Below are 19,806 nucleotides of genomic sequence, written 5' to 3'. Positions count from 1 at the left end.
GCTCAGTGGATAGGGGGGCAAGCTTCTTCCTGAGTTCAAATTTGGCAGTCACTTAACTCTGTTTACCTCAGTTTCCTCATCTGTAAAATGAGCTGGAGAAGGAAATGAAAAACCACTCTAGTGTCTTTGTTAAGAAAACTCATGAAGAGTCAGACATGCATAATTGAAAATGATTGAGCAGCAACAAAATTGCCTACATTACCTTACTTGACTCTCAGTAACACTGTGTATCATTTCTATTTTATAAAACCAAAGCATCACATGGCTACTATGCATCAGAGTCAAGATTTGAACCCTGGTATTCTAAATGTACCCTCCCATCCACATAGACTGGTATTATTATTATTATTATCTTTACTACGACGACGACTACGACTACGACTACTACTACTACTATTATTATTACCTTGTTTTATCATAGCCTGTTCATAGGTGTGTTTTTGTTTGGCAAAACAATCCCACTATGGAATTTAGCTGAGATTATGGAAATGAAGGAAACACTAACTCTCCAGACCCTATTAGGGACAGTGTTTGAAGCCTCTTCCAGCTCATTAATTGATGAGAAATAATGAGAACACAAGAGGAGGAATGGGCTGCACCTGCTCCCTGTTTGCATCCATTGCTGTAGTTACACTAGGTAGCCCCCAAGCACTCTGCCAGCACTAATTCAGATGATGAAGCTTGACCCAACACCAATTATATTCCGAGTTAGATCACTGGCAGCAGAAAGGAGAGCATTTACCAGGCTTTCTGAGTAAGCAATTTGCACTTTTTCCTGAATAGAGTTGTGTTAATAAGGTCACACATTAAACATGGCTAGGCCAGAAGGAGCAAATGAACAAAACATTAATAATGCCTGTTTGCCCATATGGTCACAGGGATTGTTTCCAGGCTTTGCAGCAAACCCCGGGCTCCTTTTGTGAAAGCCATGTGTCGTAGGGGACCCAGAGATGGACCCGGGGGCAGAGGCCTTGGCTTCAAATCCTGGCTCCAACACTGGATAACCGGGGGACCTAAATTTCTGGAATTCAGTTTCTTCAGCTATGAAATGATGGGGATTGGGAGTGAGAGAAAAGGAAGACATAATGGCGGCTGTAGAGCCTGGAAGAACTATGTTCAAGTCCTGCCTCTGGCACATTTGACTCTGAGCAAGGCATCTAATTTCTCAGCTACTCTCTAAGATCACAAATTGAACAAATTTATGGATCTGTTCTGGAAGAAAGGGCTTCTTCAATGGGAGCTCTCTACATGAATAAAGTCGTGGTTAGGAACCACACCCTTCTCCCCACCAAAAGACTCCCCAAATTGAGAGGATGCACAAGGTGAACAGTAAGTCTCTTTTAGGTCAAAACTTGTGTTTTGTGTATTTGAGAAAGTATTCATATAACCAAGCAGGAAAAGGGATTCAAATGGGAAATGGCAAGAGGATAGTGTGGAAAGCAAAGTCAGATTGAATCTGAAAAGACCTAGGTGAAGACCTTGACCCTGGATAACTTGTTCAAGCGGACGAGACCTCCATTTCCTTATTTTTAAAACAGGGAGGATAAAACAATGAATCTCATGGAGGGATTGTGAAGAAAACCCTTTGTAAAGAGTAAAGGGCTTTTTTTGTGAGCTATTCTTTTTAATTGGTTGATTTATATGCCCTATAATAATAATAACAATAGCTAGACATTTATATAGTAGTTATTAGGTGTTAGACATCATGCTCCATGCTTCACAATTATTAACTCATTTCATCTTCATAACAACCCTGGGAGGTGGTTGATACTATTAGCTCCATTTTACAGATGAAGATACTGAGGCAAACAGAGGTTAAGTACCTTAACCCAGGTTCATACAGTTAGTAAATATAAGACCTGACTCCAGTGTTCTACCCACAAGGCCACTTAGCTGCATCTAAATAAAAATGAAGAAAATACTAACATTTTCTTCCAATTCTAATATTCTATTTTTTATGTTGTAAGGCTCCTTTCGGCTCTGGCATGTTTGAAGATTCCTGAGATTTTCAATGTGTTGAGTCCCTTTCTAGCTTCTAAGTTCTTTTCCAGCTCTAACACTGTGTCCTTTTTTTTAACCCTTTCTTTCTGTCTCAATGTTAATTCTAAGACAAAAGAGTGGCAAGAGCTAGTCATTTGGGGTTTAAGTAAGTAACTTGCCCAGGGACACACATGTAGGAAGTGTCTGAGGTCAGATTTGAACACAGGTCTCCCGATCTGGTGCTCTATCTATCCTCTGAGCCTCTCTAACATTGCATTCTAAGGTTCCCTTCAGCTGTGCCCTCTCTTCCAAAGTCCCTTCCTATTTCGACATTCTTTGCTCTAATTATCTTTTCTGTTCGAATACTAATTCTGTTCTAAGACCCCTCCAGACTAAACATTTTATGCTTTCTGTTTTAAAGTTCCTTCTCATTCTGATGGTCTATGTTAAGTGTCCTTCCTGTTCTAAAATTCTACATTCTGTGGGTCTCTCCAGGTCTAACATTCCAGGTTCTAAAGTACCTTCCAGTTCAAATGTTCTGTCATCTGTGTACTTGGAAGATTACCTGTAGCATGTTAGTGAAAGGACACAATCATGTCAGGTTCTTCTTATAGCATCATTCATCAGCACAAAGAAGACCCCAAGAAAAACGCAGACCCAGGGATACAATTTTCTTCAATCTCACCTGAACCAATGACAGCTCCCATTATACAATATCAGTACCCCAAAGGCTTTTTAAAAAGAGGGGAAGTGAAGACTAATGGGTATAATTGAAAGTACAAGGGGAATTGGGCTATAGGCAGAATATAATTATGTGTCCTGGCATGATGCCAGCAGGCTGAGACTTGCTGCTGCTCCTGCAGGCAGTCACTGGTAATAATCATGTCCATAAGGGCTTAGGTCTCACTGGACATTTCATCTTGAAAGATACGAGCGAGAACTACTGCTATGTGGAGACCCCCAGGTTTATTTTTACTTGTAAACTTGCATTTGAACTTGGGTCCATGGAAGAGCAAAATATATGCGTTAGCAGGCAGCCTCATTTAAGATGTACCCCAAGTGATTTCATTATTTAGGTTCTAGATAGCTAGCTAGTCCAGCAAGCCACATTATTCTACAAACTCACAAGGCATAACAATTCATAAAAACAATCTATCCATTGGAGAGAGGAAAAAACAATCACATTCAATTCAGCTGTTTGCTCTAGTGGGAGGGGGGGTAGAAAGAGGAAGTCATGAGGTGGGATGCTATTTCTGGAGCCTCCTTATTGCAATAAGGTACAAAAACCATTTAACAGAGTCCAAATGTTTTAATCTCAATCCAAATGGGATTTCCAGAATGAACAGTTGCCTTTTTTGTCATCCTTTAGGATTTCAGCCAAGCAGGGGTGCTATGATGTGGCAGAATCTCTAGAGCAATTTTGGGATTTGGGGATTTTTAAGACATAATTTCATTTATGGAGACATGATTAGACAAACATTAGACTAACAAAGAATTTAGAGGGTGACTTATTCAGTGGAGGATTAGAATTTCAAATATAGTCATGGCATTTAAAATCTTGCTTTCCCAACAGGGGCACCTGATGTTCACAGAACCAAAGAATCTCAGAATTAGAAAGGGATTGGAGGTTGTCTAGCCTTATATCTACTTAAACAGGATTTGAATTTCAATTCAATTCAATTCCCATTCATTAAAAATCTAGTAGGTACTGGACACTCTGCAGGCTACTGGGAATAAAAGGACAATTTAAAAAATAATCACTGGTCTTTAGAAATCTGTTCTCTTGTGCTACACAAAAATTCATAAGTAAATTTAGGATGCTTTTTGAAGAGGAACAAAAGCATGAATAATTAGCGGGGGGGCACCGCAATGATTTTCTGTAAGTGATTGTATCTGAGCTGAGCCTTGAAGGAAACAAAGATTTCTATAATTCATAAATGAGGAGGGAGTATATTCCCAACATGGCTGAGAATCTGTGAAAAGGCACTAAAGTATGAGATAATTTGCCATGTTCTGTGAACAGTGAGTAGACCCATTTGATTGGAATGTAGTATTCAAGGAAGGACTGAAGTCACAAGACCTCTGGCACATGGTCATCTAGTTTTTGCTTGAAGACCTCTGCTGATAGTGACCCCATTATCTCTAGAGGTAGCCCATTCTACTTTGGGATAGTTCTGATTGTTGGGAGGTTCTCTTCTTGTCAAAATCTATACCTGCTACTTCTACTTCTTACTTCTAGATCTGTCTACTAGGGCTAATATTGATTTCTGATCTGCCACAAATTTTCACTCAAAGTTCCTGCCCTCATTCATAAGTCACTAAGTACAAAGCCTATGGGCTTTCACTCAATCCACTCAATTGGATTTTAGTTATCCAACTTTCTCCTATCTCTCTTGAATTTTTTTTTTTTTTTTTTTTTTTTTTTTTTTTTGTGGGGAGGGAAGGGTAGAAAGGAAGAGTCTTTAGATGGGGAAAACAAACTTATGGAAGTCAGGAAAGTGCCTTCCTCCCAATCATAGGACAAGTTAACAGCAGAAGTGGGACTCAAATTCAGATCTCCCAGTTTCCAGGACTGAACTCTATAAACTTCCCACTTGTGGGACCAACCCAAGATGGCGGCTTAGTAGCAGCAAAAGCTGGAACTGTTCTGAGAATCCTCTTAAACTTTCCAGTTTTAATCTGGTAAGAAGAACACAGCTGAGGGCAAAAGTCTGATTTGTACCTCCAAATACAATCCCTGGAAATGGATAAAAATAAAACTTTCCCCTTTCCTTTAGCAATGGATTTAGGGATTGCCTCTCTCTGGTAACAGAGTAGCCTATCATTATAAGGAAGTACAGGATGTTCTTCCTATATTTTCAGCTATAAAGAACTCCCTTTCATAGAGCTTTTGTGCGAGTGTGAAAGACACTAAAAAACTTACTTGATTAGGGGGATAAAATATAATGAAGAACCAAATTAGTCAATATATTTTAGTTCTGTTTTCTGAGGCAGGAGAACATAGGGACAATATTTGTTTAGAAACTGGAAACTATTCCCTGAGAACTTGAGAACTAGTACAATGTTTTAGTCAACTCCAAATCACCAAGGGTTTCATTGAGGCTAATAATTTCAGAAAATAAGAACCAGGGAGACAGCACATGAAGGGGAGGGAGTGCTGGCCTGTGAGTGAGCAGAGTGGAATTTTAGTCCCACTTTTCCCTTACTAGCTTGTATGACCCCAGACCAGTCAGTTCAGTTCTCTGCCCACTCCCTTTTTAGCTATAAAGTTGCTCAATCAATAAACATTGATTAAGATCCTACCATGGCTCAGGCACTGTGCTAAGCCATGGGGATACCAAATAAAGTAAAAGGATGGGACTAGATCTCAAAGTCAGTCATTTAATAAATATTTTTTAAGCACTTACTATGTGCCTGTGCTAAGGAGACAAAGAAAAATAAAGATATCATCCTTGCCCTTGAGCTCAAATTCTAATGAAGGGAATGCACAACACTGTGCATTCAGAATAGTTATAGTGTAAACAGAAGGTAATCTCAGAAGTCCTTTTCAATTGTAACCCACTACATTCTGCTATCCTAAGACCTAGTTCAAGTTTAATTTGACAACATTTATTAAGCATCTCTTGTGAAGAGCACTGTATTAGCCACTGGGTGAGACAGAAAGCTGAGACAAGATGATGCTCCTTTTTGTTGTTGAGTCATTTTCAGGCTAGTCCAACTCATGACCCTATTAGGAGTTTTTTTGGCAGAGATACTGGCATAGTTTGCCATTTCCTTCTCCAGCTCATTTTACAGATGAGGAAACTGAGGCAAACAGGGTTAAGCGAATTTCCCAGGGTCAAATTTGAATTCAGGTTTTCCTGATTCCAGGTCCAGTGCTCTAGCTATCTTGCCATTTAGCTTCCCCTTAAGTTCAGGAAATTTTGAGTCTATTGGGAGTAAGGAGCAAGACAGAGAGCTATGTAATCATTATAATAGATCAGTGTGAAACAAAGTATTATGTGAGGTTTGAGAAAAGAAAATCTATTGGTAGATCTAAAGTTTCAAGAAAGGAGACAACATTTGAGTTTAACAATATAGTGGAAATATTCTAAATTCTGTTTTAAGGCACCTTTTAGCTTTAAAATTCTTTGTTCCACATTCTAATTTCCCTTTCAGAATCCAAATTCACAATTCATTATTCCTGAGATCATGCATGTGAATATAGGTAGAATTATGCTTTTCATCCCATGATGCCTTCTTGCTTTTACTACATTAAGACCAAGCAGAGGTAGTATGTAACAACGAAGAATTTTTGGCTCTTGCTCTGACTTCATCCCTCATTGAGTAGGCCAATCATTTCAGTCTTGGTTCCTTTGATTCCAATTTCCTCATTTAGAAGATGAGAAAGTAGGTCTTAAAGATCTCTAAGGTACCTTCTAGCTTTAACATTCAACAATTCTACCATCATGAATTCTGAAATCTGGATGTGCATATTCCATGGAGGCTCTTTGAGTCTTGCCCCCATCTCCCCTAATTCCCACCTTTAAAATGTCAGGAAGTGCTTTATGGTGGCAAAATTTTGGAAAATGAGAGAATGTCCTTCAATTGGGGAATGGCTGAACAAATTGTGGTATGTGTTGGTGATGGAATACTATTGTGCTCAAAGGAATAAAGAACTGGAAGAATTCCATGTGAACTGGAAAGACCTCCAGGAATTGATACAGAGTGAAAGGAGCAGAGCCAGAAGAATATTGTACACAGAGACCAATACACTATGGTAAAATAGAACATAACTGATTTCTCTATTAGCAGCAGTGCAAGGATCCAGAGCAAGGCTGAGGGACTTATGAGAAAGAAAACAAGCCATATTCAGAGGAAGAACTGTGGGAGGAGAAACATAGAAGAAATGCTTGAACACATGGGCTGATGGGGATATTATTGGGAATGTAGACACTAAACAATAATTCTAGTCCAACTATCATTAATATGGAATTAGGTCTTGATCATTGATACATGTAAAACCCAGTGGAATTGTGCATTGGCTAAGGGGGTTTAGGGGAGTTTGGGGGAGAGGGAAAGAACATGAAATATGTAACTGTGGGAAAATATTCAAAATAAAAAAATGAAAAAAAAATAAATGTTAGGAGGTGAACCAAACTTGACTTTGTCAGCATATTTCTGTGACCTTCAGGAATCTGAATAAAATGCACATTTATTGGAAAAAATTTCTAGGGGGATATCTGACCTACTTTCCATCTTTAGGCTCTGGTACCTGGCTTCCAACAATTTCTATCATACTTTATGGCTTACAAAGAACTTTTTTACGCCCATCCTGTGAGATAGTCAGGGTAAGCATTGTTATTCCAGTTCTACAAAGGGGGAACTGAGGCTAGGTAAAGATAAATAGTTTTATAGAGGTTATAACCCCAGAAAATGATAAAGGGGCAATTTCTGCAGGAATAGTGTCTAATTTGCAATATTTCATTGCTTTTCTCTTATTATCATCCTTTTAGGAAGTGATTATCATCTTTTCCAAATATGATTATTGGTATGGAGTGAATGCTTTAGAAGTTTAATTTCAATCACCACTGCTGGTTGGATGAAAATGTGTCTTTGGGAGGCATTCACTAAAGATAAGGGGCAATTTCCTGGTCTGATTTGCTAATTCAGAAACTGCAGAATACTCTCTAGGCCAGTAGGTGGCATTAAATGTCCATACATCACTTACCTGCAATCTTTATATTCTTAAAATCATTAGTTTGGTTCCTTTAAGGAGGGAAAATAATAGCCTTCCTTAATAGCAGTGATAATAAAAAGATAAAATGTTCCCAGATGAAATAAGAAAACATTTTTTGTTAATAAATTAATACATACCTTCTAGACTTTTAAAAGAGGACCATAAGGCTATGGAGTGCTATATAATGATCTAAAATTATTAGGTACAAGCTTTCTAAATAGAAGCACCAATTCTGACTTTTTTTTCATTCAAAAGATTAGAAACTAATTCTTATCACCTCCAAGAAAGGGGAGAGAATGAAGGGAGAGGGACAATTTGGATCTTGTAATTTCAGAGAACGTATGTTGAAAATTGAGATTACATGTAATTAAAATAAAATATCTTTTAAAAATGAATAAAAAAGTAAAAAAGATATGAAACCCTATTTCTTTTGTGTTGGAGAAAATTATATCATTTGATGGTCTCTTCAGACCTCAGCTCAGAAGGAAGAAGCCTTGTATCAAATTCTTTGTCAGTGAAAAATTATCCAAAGCTGAAAATATGTCTCTTTTCTCTGGGTCCAGCCAGAGTCTTTTAACAAGCTTTTGGACTGGGTCATATTTGCATTCAGTCTGTAATGCTATAACACCACACAAACATTTTGGAAGGGAATATCAGTGTGTATAGCTGTAGCTATTTAGTGAATCTATTTTTTCCCCTTTGCTTTTAACTCCATTTTACTTTCCAGCTATAACATGACTCAATGAAAACATTAGACTTGGAGCTAGAAGACTAGGATTTGGGTTCTGTTTCTGCTACTTATTAGCAGAATCATCTTTGGTAAGCCACTTTAATTCTCTAAGCCTCAGTTTCCTTATATGAAAAGTGGGAATAATTACTGGACAAGCAAACTACCTCATAGGGGTTGGTGTGTGGTTCTGTTGAAATGCTACCCATAATATACTATAAAGCACCAAATAAATGCACATTTTTATTAGTTCAATCTATCAGTGATACATATTTGTTGTTGTTGTTGTGGATAAAACTTTCTCCAGTGACCACAAACCCTCAGGGCCATAGAATATGATCTTTGTGACTTTCTGTTGTTGAAAGAAGGGCAGCTAGGTGGTATAGTAGATAGAATGCTGGCCTGGGAATCAAGACTAATCTTCCTGAGTGCAAATCCAGCCTCAGACACTTACTAGTTATATGACACTAGGTAAGTCACTTAATCCTGTTTGCCTCAGTTTCCTCATATATAAAATGATCTGGAGAAGAAAATGGCAGACCAATCCAGTATCTTTGCCAAGAAAACCCCAAATGGGGTCATGAAGAGTGAGACACAACTGAAAAACAACTGAGCCACAACAAAATGGCTGGAAAAATAAATTTATCTTTGAATGTAAATATCATCTGGATACTTTCTGTACCTTGTTCCATTGGTTCTTAGACACAACTTTTTCTAAGGTATATTCAAAAACCCTTACCCTTTGCTAGCACCTACCAAATGATAAATAGGAATTAGGGAAGAAGATAATAAACCAGAGTGGAAATACAGAAGTTGCCAGAATGGAAGAAACCAGGAAGTACATGGGGAGTTCTTGGAATCCTGAGTTAAGATTCTGAGGAAGGTAACTATCATCGAGGAGTTGGGTTTGGACTCTGAAGAAGAAAACACTTCCAAAACCAAGCTCCTGTGAGAAACCAGCCAGTTCCTGAATACCTTTTTGGTCCTATACTCTGATACAACATCTGTTAAAGTCTCAATCAGGAATTACTAGCAACAGTGACCTGAACTGCTCAGTTGCCTTGGTGGGCTTTGGCTTCACCTAGGTGACTTGGTCACACCTGGCACCTGTTCCTGACTCCACTACAATCTGTGTCTTTCACTAGAGACTATAATCAATGTGGGCTTAGCCTAGGTTAGTCAGATTAGACAGGAGAAACTGAGACAGTGAGGGAGTGAGTATAGCCTCAGCCCTGCTGAGGGCAGAAGCAACTTTTTGCAGAGTCAGAAGGTGGGAAAAAGGTAATATTTATTAATAGTAGGGAATCCTCGGCCCACATACCTTGCCTTACCCAAATCAACAACTTACAATAAACCTGTTACTGTTTAAGTGGAGTCAGAGTGGTTGGCTACTGGCCTAGGACAGAAAGTAACCACCTTGGTCTCTGAGCCTGAAAAGATCATCATCTCCCTAGATTGGGTTAAGTAAAACTCCATTTATCTGCCTAAATTACCATTTCACACAAAGGACCTTGTCTTCCTTTACTATAGCTTTGTAGACTCTAAGCCAACTTTTATGCCACAATGAGGCATCAGAGGAAGACTGTTAGCATAGGGAGGATTAATAGTGTTAATAATAGTCAATAATAATAATAAATAACAACCAAACAATAATCAACAATCAATAATAATCAATATTTAATTACTATTGCTTCTACAACAACATTGTTACTGTTAGGGGAGTTTTAAAAATCAGAGTATCCTGAAAGGCTATTAGTGAGTCATAGTTCTAGCCTAGATTATTATCACTAGTTCTAGATTGATGACATTTTTCAAAGCCAAATTGTGGAAGGCTTTGAACAACATGTGAAAGAGTTTGTATTTATACTGGAAATAAGAGTAAATATTTCCAAATCTAATAGCAATAACTATAAGAATAATAAAATAACTACTACTAATATTATCATTCCCATCTACCAGTTTTCTAGGAGTGATCCATCTGTCACCCTACTTCTGATTTTTCAAAGGTATGCTTTTCTAAGAAATTAATCCGTTCCTTAAATAAGAATTTACCCCAGGACATACTAATTACATATCTAGTGTTTACTGATAGGGATTTGAGACAAATGTAAAACTCTGCTCTGTCCTCTAAAAACTTTAGTATACAATATTCCTAATGTTTAGCATTAATTTATTTGTGTTTAAAATAAGTGCAAAGGATTTCTGGGAAGAGATCATTCTGGCTTGGAATATTTAAGATAGTTTCATGGAAGACATGAGAAACTTTCAGACCCCTGAAAAATGGTTGGACTTAGATATATGGACTGATGGCTTTTATTAAATAATTGACATAGTGGATGGAGAATTGGACATAGAGTCAGGAAAATGTTGAGTTCTGTTTCTGTCTCAGAAATTCACTAGTAGTGTGATTCTGGGCAAGTCATTTAACCTCTGAGTTAGTTTCCTCATCTGTAAAATATAAATAATAATAGTGTCTACACAGATTGGTGTGAGGGCCAAATACAATTATATGTACGTGTAAATTTCTACATATAGATATTATATATACATATAGGATATACATTCTTTACATATATACATATACATATACATTTGTATATATATGTGTGTGTGTATACATCTATATAATATCTCTAGATGTATAGATATAGACATCTTCAAATATATATTATCTATCCATCACTCTATCATGAATACTTTATAAACATTAAGGCACTTTATATAGCTTAGCTATTATTATAAAATTAGTAAGAGGAGGAGAAAGAAGAGGAAAATGAAGAGAAGGAGTGCTCAGGAAAAAACAATATATGTGAGATCCACTTACCTGCAGCACCAATATGGGGCCATGATCTATGGTATAAAGGAGAATGGGTAAGCATCCACTAAATAGACTGTATGGATACATTGAATAAAATGTTCATTCAGTTCAAGTAACAAGTATTTTTTAAGCATCTAGTATGTGCAAAGTACTTTAACAGCTGCTGGAGAGAAAATAGATCCCTTTTACTTATAAAACTTTAGAAAGGGAATGAGAAAACACATATATGAAGTGCATAATACAACATACAGTTTGTTATGACTGGATGAGCAATATGAACAAAGTGGTATCTAAATGGTGTGATGGAAAGAGCATGAACATTGGTTCCAGCTGGGAAGAACTTTAGCTATCACCTAATGTAACTCATCATTTTGTAGATGAAGAAATTGGGGTCCCAAAGGGTCAAGTGACTTGACCAAGGTTACAAGAGCAAGTGAACAGAAGATTTGGAATAAGAAAGCCTAGATATAACCCTTTTGCTTCATTCTTTCAAGACTCAGTTTCCTAATAATAATTATACTTGCACAAAGAGGAAGCATGGAGCAGTGGATGGAGGGGCTAACTTTGGAACCTGCTTCTGGTACATTCTAGTTGAGACTCTGTCATATCATTTAATATTGTTATTCCCCAAACAACCTCCAAAGTTTTAAATTAAAGCTTTAAATTACAGGAAAATGTTCAAGTTGCATTAGATGAGAACGTTTCTACATTGAGACATTTGAACACTGATGAAATCCCAGGTCAAGATGAAAACAAAAACCATTCCACTGACTACCTCAAAAGCAATGGTTAATGGATTCAGAGACTTAGAGGTGGAAGGGGCCTTAGAGGTCATCCAATCCAATTCTCTCCTTTTCTTATGCCATGAAATCAAATGGGATCATCTTAATTACTTTGTGATTCTGAATGATATAATGCATCATTATTGCTAACATCATCATCTTCATCATTATCATCATCACCATCTTCGTCATCATCAAGTTCATTGACCACCATGGGCATTTAAATAGGATAAGCTTTGAGACAATGGAAAGTTAGCTATGGTTTATCTTCTGAGCTCCAACTTGTTTGTGCAATGACAATAAGCCTCAGCACTTGCATTATACCTTCCCTCTGAGGTGCTCAAAGTGCGTCACAAAGAGCAATTAATTAAGCATTGCAGCACGCTTGGGGAGTAAATATTATTATGCATCTCGTGGCAATGGGAAGTCAGGCCTAGAGAGGTTAAGAAGACTGAGACAGGCCAGTTCAAATTGGACCTGAGCCTTCAGTTCCAGCTTTCCAGTTTTCCTTGTTGGCTTTTGGATACTATTTCTTTTCTTCTTAAAAAATATTTGTTTTGACTGATTTTTTTTTATTTCACTGATATTTCCTCACCTGTATTCCTCTTCCTAAACCCTGTCAGATGTCGGCACCATTTCTGAACAGAACTGATAAAGCAGAAACATTGCAAACAATTATTAGACCATTTCCAGGTTGTTCTGGGAATTTGTAGAAATTCATAGGTAATTGGTCAGTGAGGAATAACTGGAAACTTTCTTCTGATATTTTTAATGGGAGGCAGTTGGCTTTGTGAAGAGTGGCCTGGATTAAGAATGAGGACACCTGTGTATGAGTTTTAGTTCTCTCACTAATTAGCTATGTAATTGCCTCTTCTTCAATTCAGCCAACATTTATTAGTCATTTTGCTCACTGAAATTTCAGCTTCCTCACCTGTTAAAAATGAGCAGATTATATTTGATCCAGTCTCCAAGAGTATTTGCTAAATTACAAAATATTTCTGATCTGCTTTGGCGGAAGGAGCATACACACTGAAGTAATAATAATCATCGTCATAACGACAACAACAATGGTTTTCTTAAAGACCAAAAGAGTGTCCTAGATTTCTGCCTCAGCAACTAAAAGAAAAAGCTCTTTTTTCCCCCTTTTCCAGTGATAAGTGACAGTGAACTATTGTGGAATTTAATCCATTTACAGTCAATCTAATATACAGGAGGCCAAATGTCTTATGTAGGATGCAAGCAAGCATGAGGTCAAAACTTCTGAAAGCTGAGCTAAATCCTTTACAGATCCCGGACAATTGTGGTTTTTCAATTATCTGGAGACATCCTTCCATAAATTTTACTCTGCTGTGGGTTTCCATCCTGTGTGCCTATTGGTGAGAGGCCCATATGCAGGAGCCCCTGAAGCGATGGCGTTCATTCAGATGTCATCTCCTTTGGGATTCTAAACCCCAGGGTGCCCCATGCGTCAGTGTGCGCCAAATGAATTAGCAGAGGAAATTGCAGAAGGACTGGGAAAGAGCTTATTATTCCTGCTGAGCCATGCGTTGAGAGCTTTAAAGAAGAAAAGAGAATGGGGGGAAAAGAAAAGTCAGGCACAGCTGCCTGGAGCCTGGGGTGGAGGGAATAGCGAAAGCGGTATTGGCCACAACATAGCATTGTAAGAGAAAGCACCGGCTGCAAGTCAGGAGACCCACGCCAGATTCTGCTCTGACCTAACTTGATATTGAGCAAGTCATGTCATCAGCTCAAACCTGCTTTCTTCATCTGTAAAATGAAGGAATTGGATTAGAGGATTTCTAAGTCCCTTTCAGAGCTAGCATAGTGTCTTATCTTATCCAGATATGACAGTTTCCAAGGACCCTCTCAGGGCTAACATGCTCTGTGTTCTCTAAACACCCCTCTAGCTTGGACATTCTATGTTCCAAAGTGCCTTCCAGCTCAGACCATTTTTGTTCCAAGGTCGCCTCCAACTCTAACATTCTATGTTTCAAGGTCCCTTTTAACTCATTGTATATTCCAAGGTCCACTCAAACTCTGACATTCTATGTTTCAAGATCTCTTTCAACTCCGACATTCTATATTCCAAGGTGCCCTCCAGCTCAGACATGCTATGTTCCAAGGTCCCTCCCAACCAGGGGTTCCCAAACTTTTTTGGCTTACCTCCCCCTTTCCAGAAAAAAAAATATTACTTAGCCCCCTAGGAAGTTAATTTTTTTTAAAAATTTTAATAGCAATTAATAGGAAAGATAAATGCACCTGTGGCCATAATTGCCCCCTGGATTGCTTCAGCACCCACCAGGGGGCAGTGGCGCCCACTTTAGGAACTTTCAGGAAGTTCCAACTCAGACATTCTATGTTCCAAGGTCTCCCTCCAGCTCAGACATTCTATGTTCTGAGGTCCCTTCCAGCTCAGACATTCCATGTTCCAAGGTTCCCTCCAACTCTGACATTCTATGTTCTGAGGTCCCTTCCAGCTCAGACATTCCATGTTCCAAGGTTCTCTCCAGCTCAAGCATTCTGTTTCAACATCTCCTCCAACTCAGACATTCTATGTTCCAGGGTCCCCTCCAACTCTGACATTCTATATTTAAAGGTCTCTTCCAATTCTGACACTATGTTATGAAGTTCTTTCCAGAACTGATGTTTCAAGATCATTAGGGATAGGAAAGTGTGACTAAGTGACTGCTTGAACTTTGTCACTGCCAACACATAGGGAGCTGAAAAGCAATTTCTGTAGTCTGTTGACAGGACTGACCAACTCACAGCCTGAGTGATTTATGAAAAACATAGTGGCAAACATCAGGAAGGTTGTAGTTATTGTTATTGTTTTTTTCTTCTCTGATGGTTAGAAGCTATTAAGTCTAGGGCTAAATTTCAAGATGCATCATGGTCCTACTGTCAATAACAAATAATAGGATCTCATGTGATTTGACTTCAGCTGGATGGTGTCACAGGCTAGTGGCTCTATTTCTCTTTATAGAGCTTAACAGGTAACATGAGTTGAAGTGAAATGGCATTTCTTTTGCATTCTCAGACTATGCAAATATCAAGGCATAGCAATTAATTTTGGTAAAGTCCAAATTGTGATCAACCTCTAGGGAACTATATTTGCTCAGCATTCTATATGTATTCCCATCTCTCTCCATTTACCTTTTCTGTCCTCCTTCATACTAATTGTCTCCATTCCTGTAATTCTTTTCCTCCTCACATCTATCTCTTAAAATCCTTGGCTTCCTCCAAGACACAGCTTAAGTGTGTGTGTGTGTGTGTGTGTGTGTGTGTGTGTGTGTGTGTTTAACCTTCATCTGGAAGCCTTTTTTGGTCTCCCCTCTTGTCCACTGGGTTGCTAATGCCTTATAGAGTTGTTTCCATCTAATCTGAATATATTTAATATACATTTATTTTTTTACAATTTCCTTTATTAGAATATAAGATGCCTGAGGTCAAGGGCTGTTTTTTACCTTTCTTTGTGTATCTAGTGCTTAGTACAATGCCTGATTCATCATCAGTGATTTAAAACTACTTGTTGGAGCAGCTAGGTGGCTTAGTGGATAGAGAGCCAGGCAAGGAGTCAGGACAGCTTGGGTTCAAATCTGGCTCAGACACTTCCTAGGAGTGTGACCCTGGGCAAGTTACTAAACCCCATTTGCCTAGCCCTTATCCCTTTTCTGCCCTGGAACTAATATTTAGAATAATTTCTAAGACAGAAGGTGAGGGTTCAAAAAAATCTACTTGATAATATGTATGTATAGATACATAAATACGTTATACATAGACTTTAAAAAACAATTTGAATATCTCTATAGATTGAAATACATGTTCCTCTTTATGTGTAACCGTATTCAAGTGCTCTTTTCCTACTTTTGATGAGCCAGAGATTCATAGGTTGTTCTAATCCTGGGTATTCATGGGAATTTTATTTGACTACTGTGTCATTTTGGATCCTGAAGAGTTGTGACGTGGGTCCAGTCTCTGAAGTAAACTGTGACTAGGGAGCTCCTCACCCTCACAGTGATGAAGTTGTGACAGTTTTTGTCTCTCTTCTGGAGATGATATCTAGAGCTTAATGTGGTTCAGGGCCTCATGAAAGCTGATCAGGATGGCTTCTCTCGATCCTGCCAAAAGTTAACTGATTTAATAACATATCCAGCTTTTAAATTTTGCTCCTTTATTTTACATATAAAAAATATAATTCCTAAGTAGTCATGTTTGACTCTTTGGGGTGATCCCAATTGAGGTTTTCTTTTTTTAATACTTAGTTGGGGATTGTTTATTTATTTTCAACTTTTAAAAAAATTGCATGTTTATTTCATTAATTTGCTTTTTTCTTTGTTATTAACTTTTTAAAAGTTAACTTATTTATTTAATTAATTTAGAATATTTTTCCAATGGTTACATGATTCATGTTCTTTCCCTCCCCTCGTTACACCCCCTCTCCCATAGCCAATGAGCAATTCCACTGGGTTTTATATGTGTCATTGTTCAAGACCTATTTTCATATTATTAATATTTGCACTAGGGTGATTCCTTAGATTCTACATCCCCCATTTGGGGTTTTCTTGACAAAGACACTGGAGTAGTTTGCCATTTCCTTCTCCAGCTCATTTTACAGATGAGAAAACTGAGTCAAAACTGAGGTTTTAGTGACTTACCGAGGGTCACACAGGTAGTATGTGTCTGAGGCCGGATATGAACTCAGGTCCTCCTGACTCCAGCATTGGCATTCTATCCATTGTTCTGCCTAGCTGCTTTGAAGATAATTTTTATTTCTAAGTAATACATGAAAAGGAATGAACCTTTAATTTGGAGTCAAAAATTCCAAGTTCTAGTTCCACCATTTGCTTTCTATGTTAAATGTGAACAAATCACTTCATCTTTTCAGTTCCAGTTTTCCTCACTTGTCAAAAAAGACTAATGATATTCACAAAATCTATTTCACTAAGCCGAACACTGAAGTGAGCTTCCTCTGGCTTTTGCCCTGTCTTTAAGGTATCAGTTTCTTCATCTGTAAAATGAAGGGATTGGACTAGATGCCCTCTGAGATCCTTTTCAGATCTAAATCTATACATTTATGAATCTAAACCTATCACATCCACAGGCCTCAATTTCTTCATCTTAAAATGAGATGGTTAGATGAGTTCATTCCAAAGTCCCCTTCTAACTCCATAATTAATGAACACCCTTCCTGGGCTTTCAGGAGAGTCAGTTCTTACTCATGTGTAAGTGACTAATGGGGGAGTGTAACATGCCAGCAGTAGAGGCTCCATAGAGACATTCTGAATTATCAAAAGATCTATTCTTGCTATTTGTGTTTGAAGCTGGTCTCCTTGTTTAGGGGATAAATATTAAAGCAAAGTTAACAGCCTCAAGGATGTAGGTAATAGAAAATCCAGTTAGGCACACACATATCCAATAATAATTTATACTCTTATTGCACTTTTGATTATAAAATATGCAGTGATGGAGAGATGTGTATGTTTATAGAATATATGTATTTTTGAATCCTTATAAATGGTTTGTTACAAATTGCGATAACATCATCTGTTCCTCTTTTTTAATATCACCAGAGCATGCTATGACACATTCTAAAATAATTTGTTTTGGAATAAGCTGATTCTTCTAGTTTCCTTTTTTTAATAGAATTGTAAATATTGCTTCAATATATGTTATTGCTTCAGCCACACCAATTTAAAGGAGAGGGCTCTTGGTTTTTCTCTATCTCACATCTTAATCTTGTGGAAGTAAGGCATATTGTCTTAAGAGACACTATTGAAAGATGTTTAAAGTTTACATTAAATTAGCCTGAACACATCTATAATTTTTCAGAAGCTTAATGAACCTTTAGAATAGCCTGGCCATAACTTCTTCAACTTTCCTAGGGAAAAAGCTTGTACAAGCAGATGATATTTGGCAAATTGGACAGTGGTATCTCTGTCAACATATACAGAAGGATCTGTTAGGGGCTTGTTGTTGGTGTAAGACTTGGCATATCCTGTGCTTTCTTAAGATGAGAAAGAGATCAGATGTAAAAAATGATATGGTAATAACAATTGTGGTATAATTTTAATGTTTGCAATAACTGTAAACCCTTTAATTCTTTTGATTTTCCTAGCATCAATGCCTCAAATTCAGTATTTGAAAAAATTATTCAAAGGAATTGAGACAAGATCCTCATAATGGGTTTGTGAATTAGGTAATGTTCTAACCCTCATTTTACAAGTGAGAAAACTGAGGCTAAGAAAGGTTAAGTGGCTTGGTTAGAGTCAAGGAGCTAGTAAATATCTGAGACAAAATTCAAACATAAGTCTTTTTCAAAGCTAACACTATATCCTCTGTGCCAGTATGTCAGGAAAAAGTAAGGGTCACATTATTCCACAAGCATTTCTTCAAAATAATTTTCATAAAGCCAAAGGGTAGTTTGTCGTGGATTATTTTTCAAACACACATATATGTGTATGCATATATACACACGTACAGTTCTGCATCTATTATTGAATACAATACTTATGTGTGTATGTATATGTATATATGTCATAATTGTTTTTAAAGAGGTCTTACAGAATTAGAGAACCTCAGACATGGAAGGAGAAGTAGAGTGATCATAGCCTCCTTGAGTAAGAATCATTTTTACAGCATACTCAAGTTCAGCTTCTATTTGAAGGAATCTAAAAGGGGAATCTATGTCTGCTGAAGCAACTCATTTTACTTTTGGGAAACTCTAGTTACAAGGGGTTAGTTTTTTTTAATCAAGCCTAAATGTTGTCATTGTTTTTTTTTTTTTGCCACTTCTACCCATTCCTCTTAATTCTACCTGAATCTCATTTTTATTTTTTAATTTCTTTTAATTTTTAGAAGAAATTTCCATGGTTACATGATTGGGAATCTCACTTTTAGAGGTGCAGCCCATATTTAAACTGATGAGAGACCTGTGAACTGGTAGAATAGTTCTGTTCTCTAGGACTGTAAGAAAAAAAAAGTGCAGCTGCAATATTGGAAGCCCCATAGATATTCAGTTTAGTAGGTTATATCTTCCTTCTTCTTGAGGGTAATGTAACAAGGGGGGTGATTAGGAGGATTGGGGTATAGTTGGGAACCAGCAAGGGAGATATGGAATGACTCCTCCTCCCTCATAGCGACCCCTAGTTACTGGGAGACAAATGGAGTTCCCTGAGTGGAAACAGGGACCTCCTGGAAGGTCATGCCAGCATAGAGGGGTTGTAGGATGATCCCTAATTCCCCAAAGTCCTTCACTGTGCCAGGTAGCCACTATGTCCAAGACCCTATGGTCAGACAGGGTGTTCCCCAAACACAGCTTCACTTTCCTGAGCCCACAAATTCATCTGTCTAAAGCTATGATTCATATAAGCCAATGGATACTGCTGGGCAAAACCCAAGGCAAATGGGGTTCAGGGATTGGCTCCCCAAAGGAAGTCCAGAACCCCTTCCCTGAACTCTGTTGGTACTGTTGCAGTTATAAGTGAATCACAGGAAACAAATTTGTCTCTGGAGAAAAGCAGGAGTTCTTTTGTCTATAAGGGGAAAAAAGCCCCCCAAAGCTCATATTTGAGGGTCACTAGCCAGTTTCAACCACCTCCCACTCTGGCTTCCTCCCCGAAAAGCTGTTCCTCAGGCTGCTCAATCCCAGAAGTCCTTGCTCTCTTCCAACAGTCACTGGGTCTGCTTCCTCAACATTCTAACTGACAAATTTTCAAAATGTCAGATCTTGCTTTCCCTTCTTACAGTAAAGAATTATCAAGTAGACATAAATAGCAATCTA

The 19,806-nt window shown here is 37.8% G+C and overlaps 1 protein-coding gene across 1 annotated transcript in view; it reads right to left on the bottom strand.

The window, feature by feature from the left end:
• The window catches only part of CLNK (cytokine dependent hematopoietic cell linker), a 193,637-nt gene that overhangs the window by 77,499 nt on the left and 96,332 nt on the right, over positions 1-19,806 (bottom strand). Inside the window, exon 4 of the mRNA XM_044681759.1 lies at positions 11,251-11,276. Within this exon, the coding sequence (XP_044537694.1) occupies positions 11,251-11,276 (26 nt within the window). The remainder of the gene's footprint in view (positions 1-11,250; positions 11,277-19,806) is intronic.

Source organism: Gracilinanus agilis, chromosome 6 (genome assembly GCF_016433145.1).
Source record: "Gracilinanus agilis isolate LMUSP501 chromosome 6, AgileGrace, whole genome shotgun sequence".
NCBI classification, from domain to species: Eukaryota; Metazoa; Chordata; class Mammalia; order Didelphimorphia; family Didelphidae; genus Gracilinanus; species Gracilinanus agilis.
Note: the sequence above shows the minus strand (reverse complement) of the source record. Positions and strands in the feature narration are given on the sequence as shown.